We start from the raw sequence: 15235 nt of genomic DNA, 5'->3' as shown, positions 1-15235 counted from the left end.
ACGTCCCCTTGTCCTAAAGAGATTTACATGGTTACATTTTTTATAATATATTTTTTGAAAGGAACTCCTGAAAGTTGTATAGGAATGCACAAGGTGCAATTTCTCCATTGGTTAGTGCAGCATCATTTCCTCTTGTAAGTGTAATTCATTGCATACCGTAGAAAGCTATTTATAACTTGTCAGAAATGCCCAGATCAACAAGACCATGTCAGCTGTTTGTTTTTGCCCACAGATAGTTGTAATTTTTTAGTTACTCAAATCACATGGACATGGCAAAATGTATATAATTGCATGAAAATTCTTTAAAACGGCAACATTTTCTTTACACCCTATGACAAAATGTGTAGAATTTTAAGGAAGCTTTAAACCAGCAAAATTCCCATGAGCAACAAGAGTGGTGTGTACAGTTTGTCAAACAGTGCTTGTGACCATAGAAATCGACAGGGCGATCCCCAATGCTGGAAGGGAGGCAGCTTAAAATGTATAGCATACCAATATACCACTTAAACCCAATACCAAAATTATTTTCAGTGGAAAACTTCAAGAAATTAAAACTGAACATGTTTTAGAGGGAAACATTTTAATTTTTTATCATTTCCACATTACTAATGACATGATTTGATAAAACCAGACCATGTTTCTACAGTACGTATATTCTCCTGTACCTCAGTGCAGAGGGGGGACAAACATGGATCCCTCCCTTCCAGTCTCTCTTTCTCTTAAATATACATGGGAGGAACAGCCCTGGAGAAGAGGAGCTGCTTTAGGAACATAAATATAGAAAACAGAGCTGTGTGCTGCAGCCAGGGGGGTGAGGTGAGTCGAGAGGGGGTCCTGGAGATGTTGTTTTTTTTACTCAGTGAGCCCCAGCTTCTTCTTGAGGGACTCTGGCATCTCGGGGGGAGGGGGACGGGGCAGGCGGAAGTAGACCTTCACGGAGTCGTAGATGAACCACTGCAGAGCGGTCAGAGTACCGATCATGATGATACGGGCAACCAGGCCCTTCCAAACACCTTAAAGGGGGAGAGAATGGAAGGGAGGTGTTTGCTAGAAGTGTATAAATAAATTACATCTGCTTTTTAGTTTCTTTGAGTGGGCCAAACACTCAATGTTAGGCAGTCATACATGCAATATTTAAAAAGGCCATATTCAGTAGAAGGACTGTACATGGAATGTTACAGGACTCTATCCAAAGGGACTAAAACAAGTGTTAGCCACCCCCAGCCTGGTTGGGGGACAGGTAGACTGCTCTCACACACCAATGACTCAAGCACCTCCAATTGTACAGCCAGAAAGCTGCTGAGGGCCTCCAGGCTGGAGCTGCAGCACTCAAGAGAGACCACAACTTCCTGTCAAGTCAAGGGCTGATTAAGGTTTTACTGCTAACCTACAGATCATTACATGGGCTTGCTCCTACCTATCTCTCTGATTTGGTCCTGCCGTACATACCTACACGTACGCTACGGTCACAAGATGCAGGCCTCCTAATCGTCCCTAGAATTTCTAAGCAAACAGCCGGAGGCAGGGTCTTCTCCTATAGAGCTCAATTTTTATGGAATGGTCTGCCTACCCATGTGAGAGACGCAAACTCGGTCTCAACCTTTAAGTATTTTCTGAAGACTCATCTCTTCAGTGGGTCATATGACTGAGTGTAGTCTGGCCCAGGAGTATGAAGGTGAACGGAAAGGCTCTGGAGCAACGAACCGCCCTGGCTTTCTCTGTCTGGCCGGTTCCCCTCTTTCCACTGGGATTCTCTGCCTCTTACCCTATTACAGGGGCTGAGTCACTGGCTTACTGGTTCTCTTTCATGCCGTCCCTAGGAGGGGTGCGTCACCTGAGCGGGTTGAGTCACTGATGTGATCTTCCTGTCTGGGTTGGCGCCCCCCCTTGGGTTGTGCCGTGGCGAAGATCTTTGTGGGCTATACTCGGCCTTGTCTCAGGATGGTAAGTTGGTGGTTGAAGATATCCCTCTAGTGGTGTGGGGGCTGTGCTTTGGCAAAGTGGGTGGGGTTATATCCTTCCTGTTTGGCCCTGTCCGGGGGTATCATCGGATGGGGCCACAGGGTCTCCTGACCCCACCCGTCTCAGCCTCCAGTATTTATGCTGCAGTAGTTTATTATATATTGAGTACTTCTCCTGTCTTATCCGGTGTCCTGTGTGACTTTAAGTATGCTTTCTCTAATTCTCTCTTTCTCTCGGAGGACCTGAGCCCTAGGACCATGCCTCAGGACTACCGGACATGATGACTCCTTGCTGTCCCCAGTCCACCTGGCCGTGCTGCTGCTCCAGTTTCAACTGTCCTGCCTGCGGCTATGGAATCCTGACCTGTTCACCGGACGTGCTACCTGTCTCAGACCTATTATTTGACCATGCTGGTCATTTATGAACATTTGAACATCTTGGCCATGTTCTGTTATAATCTCCACCCGGGACAGCCAGAAGAGGACTGGCCACCCCAAATAGCCTGGTTCCTCTAGGATTCTTCCTAGGTTTTGGCCTTTCTAGGGAGTTTTTCCTAGCCAACGTGCTTCAACACCTGCATTGCTTGCTGTTTGGGGTTTTAGGCTGGGTTTCTGTACAGCACTTTCAGATAACAGCTGATGTACGAAGGGCTATATAAATACATTTGATTTGAACAGCACCAGCACACAGGAGCACCCTCCAGATATGGATCTATGGAGCGTGTTGTTAGAATTGGGCCATTAAATATTTATTTAGACCCACCTATTCTCGCCCAGTAACCTGAGAGGGTTTGATTGGATAAAGTACCCCGAGGTACCAAATCACATCGGTGACAACTTTGAGGAAGGATGTGTTTCCTAAATGAGACAAGCCCTACGGTTGTCCACTCACCTTTAGGTCCCAGCTTCTTGAGCACTTGGACGGCGGTGCTGCCACTCTCCTTGTTCAGTACAGACACCACTGAGTCCGCTGGGTGGGACACGATGGCACAGAACACACCAGCTGCAGGGGACAGACAAATCAGCACACACTGCGATATAGGACCACTATATACCATCAAACAGAAGCCAGGGTCGTCTTTGTCCGTCACCAAATGGAAGAAAACTGATTGAAACAGGGAGGGACAACTACCTGTACATGTCCAATAAGTAACACTTGTTTTCATTTTCCGTTGCACAACATTTTGCTATGGTGTGCACTAATGAATACGACCCAGGTCTCTCTGGGTAAGTAGTTGCCATTGGTCACAGATCTAGGATCATATTACGCTTAAAAAAGAAGAATAAGAAATAAAAAGTAACAAATACTTAAAGAGCAGCAGTAAAATAACAATAGCGAGGCTATATACAGGGGGTACCGGTAGAGTGAAAGTGTGGGGGCATTGTTATTTTACTGCTGCTCTAAGTATTTGTTACCTTTTATTTCTTATTATTTTTAAAACTACATTGTTGGTTAGGGTTTGTAGGTAAGCATTTCACTAAGGTCAACACCTGTTGTATTCGGCGCACGTGACAAATCCAAATCCTAACCAAATTGTGGAAGCGTAACATGATCCTAGATCTGTGACCAATGGCAACTACTTACCCAGAGAGACCTGGGTCGTATTCATTAGTGCACACCATAGCAAAACGTTAATATGTACCTTAGTTATTACGAGGACAACACAAACATGACTCAAGGTGAGCTCCTAGACCCACCTTCATCCTATTTCCTGTGGTACTACTACTCACCGATGTAGCCGGCCGTGAAGGTGACGATCAGCTGTTCGGACTTGGTGCAGTCAGCACGTGGTTTGGGCACCACGTGTTTGTAGAGCAGCTCCACGGTCCTCTCAAAGCAGGCAAACTTCATCATGGTGTAGGGGATCTGCCGCATCCACAGGGGAACCACACCCTTGTAGAACCTGAAAGTTCCGTACATACAGATCAGAGTTCTCGTCAATATGGTGGTCACTAACAAGGCACCGACTTTCAACAGTCAATTTTCCCCACACAATAGTGGAAACGGAGATGAGAACAAACTACGTTAAACTATCAAGGCGCAAACCTGGAAAATACCATTAGGGCCTATGGGATTGTCCATCCCCCAGCATAGCTCTACTGGTAGGGTCCCGTCAGTGGAACTGAGGGTTGCCAGTGCAGCAGGGGTGCTGGGAGGCAGGTAGACTGCTCTCACACGCCAATGACTCAAGCACCTCCAACTGTACAGCCAAAAAGCTGCTGAGGGCCTCCAGGCTGGAGCTGCAGCACTCAGACAACAGCATCAGCACAGGAGTGCCCTCCAGAGGTGGATCTAAGGAGCGTGTTTGGTGGTAACCTCTCAAATCAGCTATTGGGAGCAAGAATTACTTTTGCAGGTTTATGTTTCATACCAGCCATGAAACACACAATCTAATAAAGGCCACAAGTTGAAGCAGGTTTGTTCACCTAGTGTAGGAACAAAAGCATACACCTCATAGCTGTCCCTGAGAAGGATGGAATACCTTTACAGGTTACACAGCCACCAAAACAAATACAAAAACCTAATAACATCGCAAACACAATATCTACTCACGCCCATACTCCCTCCTCTGCAAACATCTTGGGAGCACACTGTCTGAGGTTGTTGGCGTAGCCGGGGCAGGTCTGGATACGCACTTTGCAAGCCTCCATGGGGGCCAGGGCAATGTCAGCAAAGAACTCTGCACTGGCAGACGCAGCCAGGTACAGGGATGTCCTCCACAGGTAGGTGTTCTCCTGTTAGATGAGAGGGGGCGAAGTCAGTTGTGGTCCTGTGTGGGCTAGCAAAACCAATGCCATGTTAAAAGTCCCACAGGGATTACATATAAATACTAAAAATGTAAGTGCTCACTGTACTGTAATTGCATAAAAGCGTCTGGTAATTAGCATGCAATTAATTATTTTTGGTGGGTGAACTGTTCCTTTAAAATACTGTAAACACTGGAATCCAACAGTGTTGGTTTCTCCCCACATTGGTTCCTACCCCTGACTGACCTCTCCAAGCATGTCACTGTAGAAGATCTTGAACATCTCATAGAAGCCAAACTTGCAGAGACCCTGCATGGAGTAGCCGATGAAGGTAGGGGCCCAGCCCTTTGCCAGCCCTCGGGCTCCATCCTCCTTCAATGTGAGGGAGAAGCCTTTGCCAATGCTCTTGTACTTGTCAGGGTCCACCTAAGGAAGAAACATTTTTTTGATTAGCAGAGAGTCAAAGGAACAATGGGACTAGAGCCCTATGAGCTGAAATCTAGGTAATTTTATCTAAGGTTTCTGGGCCATGTTCATAAAAAAATAATAAAAAAATAAATAAAAAAAACACACTCGCTAGGTTTCAGGTTGTGAACTAGGGGTTTATCCAGATGAACACTACTACTTATAGCTAGTGATTTATCTGATGTCTGCTAATCTACAGCAATCTTCCGCCCAATCCCAAATCAAGTTTTTCACCCAATTTTTTCCCTCATTTATTCAAGTGCTTAGGAATTAAGGGTACATTGGGACTGCAAAGTCTCGATTAATTTTAAAGCCACAATTGTTGAACAATCCCTCTGGGACAATAAAGTTGAAACTAAAGTCGTAGGGGTAGATTTGGGATTGGGCACCTTTCCTTACAGGAGCTACGGAGGCCTTCACACAGCAGACAGCTACAGGGGGTACCACAAACCTGGATGCGGCACTTGACAAGGTCGAGGGGTACAACAGCTGTGTGTGTGAGGCCGCAGCTCAGGATACCCCCAAACCCACACAGGGCATAGTATTTTGTTGAGCCAAACTCACAGCTCACATCTGCAGAGTCTGCAGCAAAAAACACAATACGTGCCCAACACGCAATCACGACACATGCAACACAGGACAATAATCACCAACAAACATGCCACCATTACATTAGAACACACCAGGGAATGAGCCAGATCAAATTTCAAACACTTGTGAATCAGGATTTAGGTCAATTCCTTTTAAATTCAGGAAGTAAACTGACATTCCAATGTATCTCAATACTCGTCTATGATAACATTTTTGAATTTGAATCAGTTTACGTCCTGAATTTGAACGTTTACTAAAAAATAAAAAAATAAAAAGAGTGTTGAAGCATCAGCTGCATAGTTAGTTAAAATAATACATATAGCTTACATAAATATATGAATCTTTTGTACTTTAGTCAATTTAAAGCTGGGAATAGTTCCATTGAGGTGTAAATTACTTGGGCCTTTGAACCTACTTATAAAGCTATAGGCCACATTCTAGCAAATAGCTGCACTTTGATCATGTTATAAACAGCAAGGTGAACATCCTGAACAAATTTTCCCATCGTCACTCCTGACCTCAGTGACCTACAAGTCCTTTAGCTTTGGATTGGGAAGGGGAATGTAGCAGGCAGGGAGGTTCATTAATCAAAAACACTGGTGATTATGAATCACACACTTACCATGCGATGTAGGTTATTCGAAAACAAAAATCAGGTGATCAAGTGGGATAAAACGTGAGGAACAACAATGACAAAGATTCCACCACAACTGCACAAAACCGGGCTGCTTGATACATCCATTCTCCCATGCAAATTGCATTTCAGACAACAAAAACAACACAGCGTGTTGGGTTTTAAGTGGCTCCAGGCCACAGGGATAGACAGACCTGCATTCTGCATTTGACCAGATCGAGGGGCACTAGGGCTGCGTGTGTGGTGCCACAGCTGATGATGCCACCAAACCCACAGAGGAGTAAATACTTCCGTGAGCCGAACTCACAGCTGTCTCCCTCTGAAGAAAGAGTCAGGCAATACTTTCAAAATGGGGACTTAAGTGTTGATGTTGTTCATTAGAAAAGTGGTAATAAGTAAGAGCAAACTGCATCTTCACTAGGCTAAAGGCAAAATTCAAGTGGAACTTAATTGTGTGTGTCCTGTCCTATGTAGTCTGCATAGGCCTATATCACAGGTGCAAAGAGCCATGCACACATAGAATATTTACTCCCTGCGAGGGAAGACTGTTGTGCAACAGGCGCTGTAACAGCAGAGCAGACTAGCTATATAACTAATCAACCAACCAGCACACAGTATTTAGGCTATAATAAAGGACACTGGTCAGCAAGCTCTAAAACTAACCAAAAGCCTGACAAACATATGGTGGTTCAATAATTGCTAATGTCACCTTTAGAACTTGGCCGGCTAAGCCGTAAAAACAAACAAAAATATTCAATTGAAAATTTTAAGGCAACAATGAAAAACAGCAATACTATTGCAATGGTCAGAATATAACAGGGGTTGTTGAAGGCCATGCTTTACGTTACAAAAAGGATAGCATTTCAAGTGATCCTAAATCTTGACAAAACTTGTCAAACTTATCCGAATTGAGAACCAATGCCCCCGTTTAGGGGTCAGACGCATATCATTAGCTGGTTGGTGTGCTAGAAAGCAATACAGACATTGGCTTAACTTCTACTTTGCACGTGAGACAGTGGCCTCTCACCTTAGTTTTGAACAGCGATTGGGGGTCATGAATTCAGTTCAAATACCTGCGGCATATTTCAGAGTTTACATCTGCCCTTCCGTGTCCTCCATAGACAAGGCCTGTCTTTGACATTACACATGTAATAACAGTGGCTAAATAGCTGTGAACGTTTGACGAGCACACAAGTCGTATATATTAAAATACACATGTTGAATAAAAATCGGTATCTCGTCTCATCGTTGATTCAGTTGACTGCGTAATTGCTCGCTAGCTAGCTAACGTTACTTGCTAACCGTAACGTTACTTGTTAGCATGCAGAACCTTGGTTTACCAGCAATTGCTGCGGCAGCGAGGTTGCGGCTCTGTCCATTTGCGGGGAGGCTCTGTTTGGGCTCCTCGATTTCTTGGAGGGAGAATAGCGGGGCGTTGAAGGGATTAGCCCGGGACAACTGCGTTAGTGTGTTCGGATACATGGTGTCCAAAACCGGTCTGTAGAATGAAAGCGAATGTTAGCAGGCTAGATCACTACCTTGCTATAGAAACACGACCAACAGTAAAACAGCTCTGCTTACACTGACAACAGGCTAGGAAGGGGGTGTAGTTATAATTTGACATCCAGACAACATTGAATGGGAAGGCAAACAGTATTAGATCATGTTATTGTTGGTGTAAACTAGCTATTCCTATAGTTAGCTGAAGTACGTTAGCTTGCTCACTACTAGCCGATTAGCTAGCTTTCCCAAGGTGGAACGGTTGCGCAAGACAAGCTAGCAACATAAAACATTCTAAACGTCCTAAACAAAGCATTACAGTAAAGACAAGCCTTCAGAATCTATTCTACTCTAACATTGTGAAATCGGATTGTTATTTTAGATATTTCGTAGTACTGCACTCACTCTTTCCGTGTCTTAAAATGGAGCCTCCACTGTACTTCAACCGGCGGTCACAGGGGCCGAACGACCTCGCGATAAATCATTTTGTCCTTCGTCCTACGTCACGGGAAAAAGTGGGATAGTCCTTCTGCGTCTCGTCCTATCAGGGACGATATATGCAATGACAGTTCGATCAATCAAAATGCGGAGTCCAATCACGAAATAGGACTTTCCTAGGCCTTCAGTGCTATCATAGAAATACAATGCTAGAATTCTCTTTAAATTGAGTTTTAGAAGTGGCAGTGCCACCAACCACATGGAAGACTAAACACATTTGCTGTGCTTATTGCTTTCTTGTGTTCAGAAACGGTTAAAATGATTTTTGCTGGTTTTTACATTTGTATTCCTGCCAATTTAGTTGATACATGATGGAGTGCTGTGTGTGCCAGGTAAAGACAGGGAGTGAGGTGATGTAAACATGTTTCCCAGGCCAATAAAGTCCTTTGAATTGATTTGAGAGGGAGCGAGAGAGGGAGAGGGGGCAGAGAGAGAGAGCGATACAGAGAGAGAGAGCAATAAAGAGAGAAAGAGAGAGAGGTCTGAGTAAGTAGATTACGATGCCTTGGCAGTCTATTCTTGTCCATTGTATTAATCTAGGCATGTAGTGCAGGGCAGGCTTCATCCCTGCAGGTCATCAGTGTCAGGGCAGTCTTGACTTTTGCGGCATTCACGTGCTAGTCAGAACTAGGAAACTCTGACATTTCCAATTTGCTATGGTTGTAGTTGCCACGTTCAACCAGTTAAGTCAGAAATGTCAGAATGTCCTTGTTCCCGAGTAGCATGCGAAGCTCTTATCAAGTGGACCTCTGAATGATTGGACCAGTTTAATAAATATCAAATCAGAGAGCAGAAACCACAGAAAATGCCTTCATGCCTCTACTACAATCTATATTTAACAATCCTTTGGCAATGGTCAGTCAGCTCAATCCTGCTTCTGGTTGACTGTGTGTTGGTGTCTGGGTTAAAATTAGCATCAGGGTGAGTATGAGTGCAATAGGTGAAACTATTCCTGATTTCTACTCTGGGCTAAGTAGAGGGTATTCAGTTGAGCCTGTATTTTTTCATTGACACCCTTACAAAAAAAAGACTGCTGTCAGAGTGCAGTATAACTGCAGTACACTGAAGTATAACTGCAGTTAGAGTGCATTATAACGGCAATATGTTGCAAATACTGCATCCAAAAGAACAGTGTTTTTTACCCCAGTAATTTTGCAGTGTAACTGCAGTTATTCTGCAATTACTCCGTCCAAAATACCAGTCGACTGCAGTTTCAAAACGTCAATCTTTTTTTGTAAGGGCAGGCTCAGCTCCCCCTCTGCAGCTAGAAGGTACTGCTGTAAGAAAAATACTGTAGCTATTTTGGAAAGGCTGGTCCAAGGAGTGCCTCAGGGCTCCGTCCTCGAACCTCTGACTTTTATTATCTACATGCTTCCCCTGAGCCAGATCATCCGCCGCTATGGTCTCAACATCCACTGCTATGCGGATAACCCCCAGATTTACATCCACACCAAACCCACCTTTCATCTCTCTCCCCGTCTCTGATCAAATATAACAGATATGAGAACTGGATGATATCCAATCTACTCAAACTCAACAGTAATAAAACAGATAATTCTGGTGGCTCCCAAAGCTCTCCTCAAGAAAGTAGGAGACTTCATAATGTCCATCGAGGGCTCTTCCATCTGCGGTTAGAAACTTGGGTCCCACTCTCTCCTTTGAGCCCCACATAAAATACATCACCAAATCTGCCTTCTTCCACCAGCACTTGTTACATCATGTCTTGACCAAAACGTTGGACCCAAATGGACCTGATCATTTTTTTAAAGGGGGACCCGGACCTGAACGGACCCGAGAAAAAACAAACCGAACCCGACGACAAACAGACCTTTATAAATGAATTAATCTTATTGGTGTAAAATACATATCTTACAGCCTATGCAGAGCTGTGGTGACATACAGTGTATTCAGAAAGTTCTCAGACCCTTTGACTTTAAACACAAAAAAAACATTATAGCCTTATTCTAAAATGGATCAAATAGTCCCCCCCCCTAATCAATCTACACACAATACCCCATAATGACAAAGCAAAAACAAGTTAAGGCATTTATGCAAATGTAAAAAAAACAAAAATGGAAATATCACATTTACATAAGTATTCTGACCATTTACTCAATACTTTGTTGAAGCACCTTTGGCAGCGATTACAGCCTCAAGTTATCTTGGGTACGACGCTACAAGCTTGGCACACCTGTATTTGGGGAGTTTCTCCCATTCTTCTCTGCAGATCCTCTCAAGCTCTGTCAGGTTGGATGGAGAGCGTCGCTGCACAGCTATTTTCAAGTCTCTCCAGAGATGTTCGGTCGGGTTCAAGTCCGGGCTATCGCTGGGCCATTCAAGGACATTCAGAGACTTGTCCCGAAGCCACTCTTACATTGTCTCGGCTGTGTACTTATGGTCATTGTCCTGTTGGAACAGGAACCTTTGCCCCAGTCTGAGGTCATGAGCGCCCTGGAGCAGGTTTTCATCAAGGATCTCTCTGTAGTTGGCTCCGTTCATCCGTCCCTTGATCCTGACTAGTTTCCCAGTCCCTGCCGCCGATGAACAACATTCCCACAGCATGATGCTGCCACCACCATGCTTCACCTTACAGATGGTGCCACGTTTCCTCCAGACGTGATGCTTGGCATTCAGGCCAAAGAGATCAATCTTGGTTTCATCAGACCAGAGAATCTTGTTTCTCATGGTCTGAGAGTCCTTTAGGTGCCTTTTGGCAAACTCCAAGCGGTCTATCATGTGCCTTTTACTGAGGAGTGGCATCTGTCTGGCCACTCTACCTTAAAAGCCAGATTGGAGGAGTGCTGCAGAGATGGTTGTCCTTCTGGAAGGTTCTCCCATATACACTCTGGAGCTCTGTCAGAGTGACCATCGGGTTCTTGGTCATCTCCCTGACCAAGGCCCTTCGCCCATGATTGCTCAGTTTGGCCGGGTGGCCAGCTTCTGGAAGAGTCTTGGTGGTTTCAAACTGCTTCCATTTAAGAATAATGGTGGTCACTATGTTCTTGGGAACCTTCAATGCTGCAGAAATTTTTGTTGTACCCTTCCCCAGACCTGTGTCCCGACACAATCCTGTCTCGGAGCTCTACGGACAGTTCCTTCGACCTCACGGCTTGGTTTTTGCTCTGACATGCACTGTCAACTGTGGGACCTTATATAGACAGGTGTGTGCCTTTCCAAATCATGTCCAATACATTGAATTTACCACAGGTGGACTCCAATCAAGTTGTAGAAACATCTCAAGGATGATCAATGTAAACAGGATGCCACTGAGCTCAATTTTAAGTCTCATATTAAAGGGTCCGAATACATTTGTAAATAAGGTATTTCTGTTTTTGCTTTGTCATTATGGGGTAGATTGATGATGAGAAACATTAATTTAATACATTTTACAATAAGGCTGTAACGTAACAAAATGTGGAAAAAGTCAAGGGGTCTGAATACTTTCCGAATGCACTGTAGAGGATTATGTAGTGTAGAGGACCCCAGACCTGATGACAATCAAACAGGACCCGACCTGGACCCAAGGAAAAAGTGAGAATTTCAGGTTTGGGTGGACCCGTGAAGACCACTAGTCTGGACTACTGCGGCTCTAGTACGTCCAGAGCTCCGCTGCCAGGGTCCTCTCACACACCAGACCCTCAGAACACATTACCCCCACTTTGCATCACTGGCTCCCAGTCAAATTCTGCATTACCTACAAGATCTTAGTCCTCACCTACAAGGCCCTACATAGCCTGGCCCCTCATACCTCTCCAACCTCCTCCATACACACACGCCTTCCCGCTGTCTCCGCTCCCCTGACTCAGGACTACTCACCATCCCTAAAACAATAATGGGGGACCGGGCATTCAGTACCGCTGCACCCAAATTCTGGAACTCTCTTCCCTCAAGCCACCCACAACTCTGACTCCATCACCACCTTCAAAAGCAGACAAAAATTCCACCTGTTCAGTCTGGCTTTCCCCTCAGAATTGCAAAAAAGGTATTAAGTGAACAATTGGTAAGTAAATAAACAAAAACAGCAAAAAGACTGATAAAAACAGTAGCGAGGCTACATACAGTAGCGAGGCTATAAAAGTAGTGAGGCTACATATAGACAACGGTTAGTCAGGCTGATTGAGGTCGTATGTACATGTAGATGTGGTTAAAGTGACTATGCATATATGATAAACAGAGTAACAGCAGCGTAAAAGAGGGGTTGGGGGGGCACACAATGCAAATAGTCCGGGTAGCCATTTGATTACCTGTTCAGGAGTCGTATGGCTTGGGGGTAAAAACTGGTTAGAAGCCTTTTTGTCTTAGACTTGGCACTCTGGTACCGCTTGCCATGTGGTAGTAGAGAGAAGTGTCTATGACTGGGGTGGCTGGAGTCTTTGACCATTTTTAGGGCCTTCCTCTTCCTGTAGAGGTCCTGGTCTACAGACCTTCCTGTAGAGGTCCTGAATGGCAGGCAGCTTAGCCCCAGTGATGTACTGGGCCGTACGCACTACACTCTGTAGGCAGTGATGCAACCAGTCTCGATGTTGCAGCTGTAGAACCTTTTGAGGATCTCAGGACCCATGCCAAATCCTTTTAGTTTCCTGAGGGAGAATTGTCTTTGTCGTGCCCTCTTCATGACTGTCTTGGTGTGTTTGGACCATTCTAGTTTGTTGGTGATGTGGACACCAAGGAACTTGAAGCTCTCAACCTGCTCCACTACAGCCCCGTCGATGAGAATGGAGGGGTGCTCTGTCCTCCTTTTCCTGTGGTCCACAATCATCTCCTTAGTCTTGGTTACGTTGAGGGATAGGTTGTTATTCTGGCACCACCAGAGTTTAGCCCTAGCTTAAAATAAGTAGTTTTTATTTATATTATAATTTCAAATTAGCAGTCTCACTTAAGCCCTCATATCCGCCGCCCCGTTTGACCTAGAGACTTGAAACTTTGTATGTAGGCGTTTTCTTCATACTGAACAAATTTACCTCAAAGACCCATAAGGTCCGTCAGGATATATTTTCCTCCATCTTGGAATTTTTTTGAAAACCTTTGAACCATATAACACAAAATTCCAGTCCAAATAACACCAAATTCGGTATGTAGGCCCACTTCAGAGATGGCAATTGATAAAATCAGGAAATCAGACTTATGTCCATTTAAATCCACTCCACAATGGCCTATCAACTTGAAACTTTTTAGGGTCATCAAAGACATTACCATGATGAACCATGTTACATTTGGCATTGATATATTATAAAAAAGGAATCTAATAATTAACTGTGACTATGTGAGACTTTAAATAACCAAACAAAATCTTCTCAGGGACTAAAAGGCAGATTCACTCCAAATGTGGTCTTCCGACTCATCACAATAGTCCCTAAACAGTTTGAGATAAATAACATTGATGCATTTAAAGATGGCCACACTATACCAGCAGATATGCTAACATGCAAAACATTCTTGCTCCTATGTGTCTTATGAACCATGGGACCAAATGGCACCAAATTTGGAACGTAAGCCCATGGTAAATGGTTTGAGAAAAGCTAAAGGATTGGTAAAAAGGTGGCAGTTGACAAATCACAGATTTTACGTGTCCATTTAAACCCGTCAAATCACTTAATCTGAAACTTGTCATCGTTATCATGGACGTCCCAAAAATGAGATGACCCACACCGAATTTGGTATTAATATCTAAAAAAAAAAAAAAACAAGGAAACTAATCATTCTGTGCATATGTAACGCTAATGCTCAAAATCTGCAATCATCTTTTCCTCATGAACCACACGTCAGATTCACTCCGATTTTGTATTTAGACTCATTGGGTCAGTCTAATTAGTTGCTGCATTCAGAGTCGGTCAGGCTACAGCACTAGATGGCATATCACATCAGGGATAGAAGAACTGGGGCAATGAAATATGGTATGTTAACCTCCATGTATACATCCCTTAGAAGCGATGCGAATATAAAGTCACTGCAACCCCAGATGGCTGCACCAGACCAATTGGTGGCACTAGTGACGCCATAGGATACTAGAGTAATAACTACTGATCCAGTGGGCTTGGTCTAATGCAAATTAATGTTAGATTTCAATTATGCAGACACACAATGTGAAATATCATTATTAGTATATCTGTATAATCACATATTGTTGCCCTAGAATGTGGTCTGAACATAATGAAAAGTGGATATTGCATTTTGGTAATTTAGAAACTGGAAGTCCTACCGGTTGCGCAGTCAAAGTGTTACAGCTGAGAGTGTATTGATGCATTTTGTAACACTAATGTGGAGTGTACCAACAGACTTAAATCATTTACACAAACAAATACTTACACTAAACGCTGAATTTTTTTTACTTACCTTAACATAAACCATTAGTCAAATTGACCCCAGAATTGGCAAATAAACTCAATACATTATTAATGATTAAGAATGATTACCTGCTGCACTCAAAGATAACCATCCTACAGCGCTAGACTAAACTTGCGTCATTCTTGTGGTATTCAGAGATAAACTTGGTAATGCCTTCACTGATTCAGAGAGGTTGGGTTAAATGCGGAAGAGACATTTCATTTGAAGGCATTCAGTTGTACAACTGACTGGTATCCCACCCTTTCCCTTATTGCACATAAAGAGTCTCATGTAGAAACAGAGTGCTTGCTTTATAATCCAACCGATCTGGTTTCCTTTGTCATGCTGTGAACCCTGTTCATTGCTGCTCACAGCTAATATTCAATTTGTTTTTACTCTTCGCTGTACAGTGTCCTTGGGTTTTTTGTATGGTGCTTTAAAATCACATTATTACTATTATTGTTTCAAGTTTAGTAAAAAAAAAAAAAAAAGTTTAAATCCTCAATAGACATTA

At 43.8% G+C, this 15235-nt stretch overlaps 1 protein-coding gene and 1 non-coding gene across 4 annotated transcripts; both read right to left on the bottom strand.

The window, feature by feature from the left end:
* Positions 1-563: 563 nt before the first annotated feature.
* Positions 564-10839, bottom strand: LOC110500267 (solute carrier family 25 member 3). Of its 3 annotated transcripts, none has more exons than XM_021577543.3 (8): positions 8305-10839; positions 7740-7897; positions 6594-6718; positions 4956-5135; positions 4516-4697; positions 3693-3865; positions 2854-2964; positions 564-1013 (listed from the first exon to the last, which is right to left on the bottom strand). In XM_021577543.3, exons 2-8 carry the CDS (start codon positions 7879-7881, stop codon positions 853-855), a joined length of 1074 nt encoding a protein of 357 aa, XP_021433218.1. In that variant the 5' UTR covers positions 7882-7897; positions 8305-10839; the 3' UTR covers positions 564-852. The 3 variants fall into 3 exon arrangements, with proteins under 3 accessions (XP_021433218.1, XP_021433217.1, XP_036813574.1); XM_021577542.3 differs by lacking the exon at positions 6594-6718 and adding an exon at positions 5626-5756; XM_036957679.2 differs by lacking the exon at positions 6594-6718.
* Positions 4036-4268, bottom strand: LOC118943022 (small nucleolar RNA SNORA53). The gene has a single exon (XR_005038758.1). It is a non-coding gene; the product is annotated as a small nucleolar RNA SNORA53 (small nucleolar RNA).
* Positions 10840-15235: the final 4396 nt, after the last annotated feature.

Source organism: Oncorhynchus mykiss, chromosome 21 (assembly GCF_057628025.1).
Source record: "Oncorhynchus mykiss isolate SJ-2025 chromosome 21, ASM5762802v1, whole genome shotgun sequence".
Classification (NCBI taxonomy): Eukaryota; Metazoa; Chordata; class Actinopteri; order Salmoniformes; family Salmonidae; genus Oncorhynchus; species Oncorhynchus mykiss.
This window is presented reverse-complemented; position numbering and strand designations above follow the sequence as displayed.